The 7500-nt window shown below is 34.5% G+C and overlaps 2 protein-coding genes across 3 annotated transcripts in view; one reads left to right on the top strand and one right to left on the bottom strand.

Annotated features, from left to right (window-relative positions):
* The window catches only part of LOC125043746 (protein CLP1 homolog), a 7043-nt gene extending 836 nt beyond the window's left edge, over positions 1-6207 (bottom strand). Inside the window, exons 1-7 of one of the 2 annotated variants that reach the window (XM_047640003.1) lie at positions 6137-6207; positions 3958-4059; positions 2986-3147; positions 2584-2818; positions 2273-2443; positions 1950-2137; positions 332-551 (exon numbers count right to left, since the gene is read on the bottom strand). In XM_047640003.1, coding sequence (XP_047495959.1) covers positions 332-551; positions 1950-2137; positions 2273-2443; positions 2584-2818; positions 2986-3147; positions 3958-4041 — 1060 coding nt within the window. In that variant the 5' untranslated portion in view covers positions 4042-4059; positions 6137-6207. Of the gene's footprint in view, positions 1-331; positions 552-1949; positions 2138-2272; positions 2444-2583; positions 2819-2985; positions 3148-3957; positions 4060-4682; positions 5965-6136 lie in introns of those variants that run through there. The other variant, XM_047640004.1, reaches the window with a different exon arrangement.
* Positions 6208-6550: 343 nt separating this feature from the next.
* LOC125043758 (protein SPT2 homolog) overlaps positions 6551-7500 on the top strand; it is a 16398-nt gene continuing 15448 nt past the window's right edge. Inside the window, exon 1 of the mRNA XM_047640028.1 lies at positions 6551-6740. Coding sequence (XP_047495984.1) covers positions 6681-6740 — 60 coding nt within the window. The 5' untranslated portion in view covers positions 6551-6680. The remainder of the gene's footprint in view (positions 6741-7500) is intronic.

The raw sequence follows: 7500 nt of genomic DNA, 5'->3' as shown, positions 1-7500 counted from the left end.
TCATTGTGTTTAGCCATTGACAATGCACCATGATATCACTTTAGGTTTTGGCAACAAAATTGCTGCTACCTATCTTTTTTCAGTACCTTAAAATTTAATATGTAGCTATCCTGTCACATATCTTTCAAAAGCAATTTACAAACATGACCTATCTGAGTTATCTTTTTCCAATTTTACACACTGTACCATGAGAAAAAGAAAAAGAAAATGAAAGTAAGAAAGAAAGAGATATGAGAAAAAAAAGGAAATGATGATGATTTTTTATTTTTCAAAACTAGTTCTCTTCAAAGTTGCAATCACATATGCAAATAAAATTTAAGTCACCACTTACTAGGCTCTACAGGTACAAGTTTGGTCATGTGATCGTCAACCTTCATATCAGCTGGCATGCAGGAATCAGGGAGGGCTGGAGCACCAATCTTGTATATCTGGAGCGTGCTCATCTTCACCTCAAAACTGTGTGGGTGGTACTTGGTGCGCAACCCATAGTAGTATTCTCTGATGCGGTCATCACGAGCGGATGCCCTCATGGACTGGGTTCTCTCTACCACCTGCATTAACATGAGGGAATGAATGAATGGAAATATAAAAGATCTTGTGACTTTGTGCTTTACTTCGTGGGATTTATAATATATATATATATATATATATATATATATATATATATATATATATATATATATATATACTTGACAGTACAGGGAGGAGGAGGAGGAAGAGCAGGAGAAGAAGAAAAATTGCAGACTACACTTTTACTTTGGAGACAAAGTCATAGCTGAACATATAAACTTTTTGTAATATGCTCAAAGTTGTGTGGGAAATACGGAAGGTCAGATAGGCCGAGGAACTGACTCATTGGGGACTAAATGCTTTTGGAGGTATCTATGTGTAAACAAAATTAACCAATTGGCACTAGGTACATGCAGTATCCAATTTAGTTTTGTTTTGTATATTTTGTTCACACATACATATCTCCACATGCACTTAGTCAGCAAGGACTCACCCAAACTGGCCTCATTTAATTAGTAAAAAATACTATTAATCCAATTCCAATGGGCATATTTACTTTATTAATTGTTTTTACACATTGATGGCTACACTTGTATTAAGTTACTAATGAGTCAATTACAAGTACTACCTGTCTCACCTGTTTACCCTTTTCCTTGAGTTTTGAAATATTTTATATTATCTTATGCTACTGTTACTAATGTCTATAGCATTATAGTAATTAATGTCATCGCCAATTCAAGGAAAGATGAAATCAGGTAAGGTCACAAGGTCTACTAACTGACTCCTTTGTAGCTAAGCACTAGCAGAGCCATCTATGTGCAGAGACATTTCACAAAAAAATAGAAAATGAGCATAGCATTTTCTTGGAGACATTGAGTTAATATCATTCTGCCATTATCATCATTTTTATCAAGGAAAAGGATAAAAACATGAGTTCAGGTATAACTGATAACTGATTCCTTGGTGAATAATCATTTGTGGAACCACCAATGTGTACATAAATTAATAGCTGAAAGGCATCGGATTTACATGTATGTATGTATGTATGTATGTATGTATGTATATATATATATATATATATATATATATATATATATATATATATATATATATATATATATATATATATATATATATATATATATATATATATATATATATATATATATGCAACAATGGCACCAAAGCTACACTGGACAGTGTCTGTAGTACATGCACTCCCAGCATCAATGTGTTAAGTATGAGAAAGCACTATTAAACATAATTCATTGGTACAATAATAAAAAATGTTGACATGACTGTTTCAATGGGAAATACCTAAATTTGATCTAATATCATTTATTTCCTCATATTTACAACACATCACTGTATGAAATAAACTGAGAGTTACATCAAATCTAAATACTAATGAATTCTAAAGAAAATAGTGTTAAACTTACACCTCCACTCTTGGGCAAGAAAACAACCCTAATGAAGGGAATATCTCTGACAAGTTCATTATACAGTCTCTCCTGGTCAAGGACAATGATCACATCAACCTCAAAGGCCTGCGCAACATGTGTCAGACTCTTGTATCCTTCATTTTTAATCCAACCACATGTGTTGATGACCACCCCTGAGGCAGCAACTGCAAGGGAAAAAAAAAAAAATAATAACTTGTCAAAATTTGCAAGGGAAATATAACTAAGCATGTCAAATAAAATGCAAAGAAAGAAAAGAACAGAAAAAAAGTTAACAATCAGTAGTGAATATCCCCACTCACCTTTTCTATTGCCAACCATCTTATCTTGAATGGTGGCAGCCATGCGTGAGACAAGAATGTTGTACAGAGTCATGTTGGATGCAGGACTCAGGTGGCCAAAGTTATACACAAGAGGAGCCTCTTGAGAAAAGCCTTCCCCAACATCAGCAGCTCTCTCAACAAGCAGTGCACCTTCAAAATAGACCAACAGTTATGACACTTCTCAAAACTGAAAATGAACTTACAATATCGCACAATATATCTTATTACATACGTATAGGGACCCTAATACTTATATGTCACATATAATTATAATGATCAGTAGGATATACCTATAGTTCCTGGAATTGCAATGGATCCTTGTCCAATATCCAAATCTACAAAGATGGGACGACGTCCCATCCGCACAGCATAATTGAGGAGAATTCTGCAGAGAGTTGACTTTCCTACATCTCCTGGACCAACAACCATGGTTACTGGTCCTCTGGTATCCTCTCCTCGGTTAAGACCTTCATCTGCATGCCTGCGCAACCGCTCCAAGCATGCATGTGTATTAAGGTACATAACCTAATGAGAAGCAAATGAGATGATTAGTTTAATTCTCTTAGATGTGCAACAAAATTAAATACTTAAACATTTCCACCATGTATGTGATTTTGCTATTATGGTAAGTAATTAACAGTAACAAAGGAAAAATAAACATATGTTGAACATTCAGTAAATTAATCTCTTACCATTGGTGTTTCCTTTGCCACATATGTTCCCTCTGTTGGGCCAGACAGCTTGAGAGCACAGCCATGCCAGGTGAACACTGCTACCTTTGCTCCAGGGAAGAAGGTGTACGGCTTATCTGGTGCTAGTTCTGTGCCAAACACTTCAGCTTTGCCATTTACCAACTGTCCAGGATATAAATAGATTTAAATTCATGTCTTCACTGAAGAAGATTATGTGCAACATGTTGTTAAAATCTCACAACATTACATAAGTATAAATATATATTCCTACAACTGTAAATATATGAAAATGTATATACCTATAAATATATGCAAATGCACTACATAAAGAGGAACTTTAGACAGTAGGATAGGGTTTGTCACAATATTGCAAATCAACCTTTCCTTAGATTTTTTTTTAAAGTGAAGCTGCAAGAATATGAGTAAAATCAATTGATGAACAGGGCAAGTTAATTCATCTAAAAAGTTAGAAGAGAACATTACGAGCAATCTAGACAGAAAAAACAACTAAATGAATACAAAAAACTAGTCTCAAATGTCCACATTTTTTGTTAGTCAATAATTCTAAATTAAAGCATCTGCATTACATTAACAGGTAATACCTTCCTGAAACAGTACACAGACACCTGTAATAAAATAATAATGTAATATTTCTAAAGTTATAAATCATAATAACTAACTATCCAGTCTTAATTAGACATGAACAAAACAATTCTAAGCACTGCAAGAACTCCCAAGTCACTCCATGTACAGGACATGCGTATTATATATTATATAAAAAAATGTAGAAAAAGAAGACTAAAATATATGTGATTGTTATAGCTATTACATCATTCATATATCATAATTATCAATAATAATAACAAAAATTTGTGGTCAAATACTACCAAAATGAAAAGAACAATACATAATGAAATAAAAAAGTGACAATAAGTAAAACAACAGTAACTGTCATGCTATGTTCAGACTTACTGTGAGATCAACTGTATCCTGCTTGCCTTCCACCTCAAACCTGAGTTCGCTGTCTGGGTCCAAGCGGAACTCCTTGTCAGACATTTTGTGTCCACTGTAGACCTGTTGTGAGATTTGAAAGTCAATGAAATTTAATTCCTTAATCCTGCTGATGCAGTTAAAATGAAAAAGTTAATATCATCAGCTGTAAAAGGTTTTCCTTACATATCAAAAATATCTGAGAAATGATAAATGGCAGGCCATAAGATATAGATAATTTAGCAATGAATCATAGCACTATCTTCAAATTTGGTTTGGCAAAGACCTATTATGATGAAAGTCAATCTAATAGCATAATCAGTCCTCTACCAAAGTTTAATTATTTCATGGAATAAGGAAAATTAAAATTTCTGAGACATGTTATTACATATTTATGCATACATATTGCTGAAATAATTCTTAAACATCTTACCTAAAAATCAATTTTAGATTTTAAATTATGGAAACATAATACACATTTGTTCAATCTTACAGTCAATATACCTAAATGTTTACATTCTTGCCTAACACAACTTGTAAACATCCTTGAAAATATTCAAATAAAGAACAAAGTCATGATCTAACTTGGCAGAATACAACTCATGGAGATTTGTTAGTTTGCCAGCCTACAACAGGCTAAAGATTGGGCAATTGTTGACAATGTGCCGCTCTTTGAATGTTGCAACAGGTATCTTGTATACACTTACCAAGCTCTATTTGGAAACTGCTGCAGGCATTTTCAAAATATTTACCAATTTAATTTAAAAACCATTTCTAGCATTTTCAAAATGTTCTTCTTCTTTCTTCTTTTATAGGTTGTCTATATCCCCCCGGAACCTTTTCATGATTCTTCTTTCTTCCTATATCTATAATTTTTTTTTTTTGTAGGAATATTTTGGTATGTCTTAGTATGTAGGACTTCTGATCATCTGGCAGATCTCCTATAATCAGTAGTTTTAGATTTGGATTAATGATTTTTATTTTCTTTAATGCTTCCAGCAATATCACTCTGTTTTAATTAGATCTTGGGCAATGGAGGTGTTCCTCTGTTTCTTCTTGATTTTTGCACCATCTGCAAAAAGGGTCAGTTTCAATTCTTATTCTGTGCAGATGGTGTTTTAGTCTTGTGTGTGGTTTATAGTCTTGTAATCCATGTGCCTGATTTTCTATTTTTTGATCTTGTACATCGTTAAGGGCTGGTATTTTGTAAATAGTAATTCTTTATATTTAGGGCATTATTCAAATATTCTTCCCAATTCTTTTGGTTTTTTATTCTTAATTTATTTTATTAAAATTGAAATGTCTTTGGTTATATTAATAGTTTCACTTATATTATGAGCTGTTTTTGCTACAAAGTCTGCTATTTCATTACCTTTTATGTTTTTGTGTGCTGGTATCAACTGTATTATTGTTTTTTTGTGGGTTTTCTGTTAGGCTATGAATTACTGATTGTATCTCAAATATAATGTGTTTGTAGTTCTTGAGATTAGCATTTTGTATACAGTGAACTGCTGATTTAGAATCTGTGTATATCACCAAGTTTTTCATGTTGTTGTTATTAATATATCTTTTGTGGCAAACAACTCGGCTTCTGTTATTTAGGTTTCTTTCAGTAATTTCCAGAATGTTGTGATGTTTTTGTCTTTAATATAAATTACTGCAGAGGTAAAACTGACTTCTAATTTGTAGCCTGTCTGTTTTGCAATGGTCATTTTTCCTGAAAAAAAAACTACAGATGGCCATTTCATACGAAACATGTATTTTTCTACTCGATTTCGTTATGTTTTGCACGTTTAATATTTTCATTTCAACCATTTCCTTTAGGTTTTCAATACCAGGATCACAGCCCTCAAGCACGCTTTTCACACTTAAGGTTTCCTCGCTTTTTTTCTCTTAATAGGGAGCTTCGCCCTCTGTAACTCATATGCAAAATTGTACAAACAGTAAAACTCGAAGTTAACTCAATTTTGGAAGCAGTTTGGACATTGGGAATAAACTTTATACGATTTTAAACAGGTCCATACGAGATGTAACGTGAATGGTGGTTGACGAAAATCACGTTCTGGCGCATAATTACCAGGTTTCTTCGAGAATCTTTAATTCTCCTGTTATAAAAAACACTTACGCAGTTATCTGTCAATGTTTCAGTATCAATACATACCTTTTCTTGGATTTTTAATGATAAATCGAAGGGAGGAAGGGATAGCTGTGGCTTTCGGACATTTGTTTTGTTTTGGTACAAATTTCGGATATGTATCTTTCGATTATATTCCTGTATATAGGTATTGAATCACCATATTAATAAAACTAAAATATACGTTTAGTTACACAGAATTCCAATGACAAAAAACTATTCTATATTACCAACAAGATTTCTTCAGAATATATTTCGGCGAGAGACGTAACCCCCTAATTAGTTAATATATAATTAGCGGAAAAATCATACATCCACCTTTATAAACTACAAACACCAATAAAGACTAAGTCTACAAGCTCCGTGGGTGCATAGATAAAAGTTAGATTCCAGAAAATGTCGTGAGAGGGAGGAGGAGAGCGCGATTGCAAAGGCGCACTCCCCAACCCAGTCCTTCGTCAGCAGTTGCGAAGTGAAGAGCGTTCTAGGGAAAGCTGCCGAATTTCTTCACTGGAAACCCCGTCTCGCTCTCTTCATGATTCCTCCTTCGTTATAGCGACGGTGGGTCATCATGGACTTCAGTTACTTGCTGGAATTGGCCAAGGACAACGACCAGAACAACAAGAAAGAGGTGAGATAAGGGCGATTTCGGGGATGAGGTCGGGCATGGCTCTCGCGAAAACCTATTTTTATTTAATGCACTTTCGCCCCCACGACTGTTGCATAGGGACGCCCTCTCGCCCCATACCCCGAGAATGGGCGTGCGGGTGGGTGTTTGGGGGTCCCAGCGGGGTTTTGTGGCAGGAGGAAAGCTAGGATGTCAAATAGGGCCCAGAGCTGGATAGAAAGGGGTTAATATAGAAAAAGTGACGTCTGTTGCTGACCCTATTTACACAGAGGCGCACAGGTCAGTGGCTGCTATTGAGATGTTTTATTAAATGTGTATTGGTTTCATGGCATATAGCTTGTTATTAATGTTGGGTTAGCTATAGTTAAGAGTTATCTGGAAAGATCTATAAGCTCTCTTCAATTTTTGACATTATTTTTTTTTTTTGTACACACCGTTCTGCATCTCTTTAGTTATGAGTTTTACAACTGCATTAGTATATATGATTAGATTCTTAATCAGAAATAATGACAATGAATTTTGTGATAAGGCAATGACCCATATGTTGGTTTATCTGATTTATTACCATAATCACAAGTTTAGTCATACACCGAACAAATGGAAAGAGTATATAAAACTGAAAGATTAGTCAAATTTTCTTGTCGCGAGGATGATAAGTCAATGGCACTGGGTGATTTCCCGATGCGAAAGCCCTCTCCCCCAGGCTGTAATCATAGTGGTTTGGGCCCAGCTGCCGGCAGATTGTGTTGGCACCATAGCCTGC

Source organism: Penaeus chinensis, chromosome 34, assembly GCF_019202785.1.
Source record: "Penaeus chinensis breed Huanghai No. 1 chromosome 34, ASM1920278v2, whole genome shotgun sequence".
In the NCBI taxonomy this organism is placed as follows: domain Eukaryota; kingdom Metazoa; phylum Arthropoda; class Malacostraca; order Decapoda; family Penaeidae; genus Penaeus; species Penaeus chinensis.
This window is presented reverse-complemented; position numbering and strand designations above follow the sequence as displayed.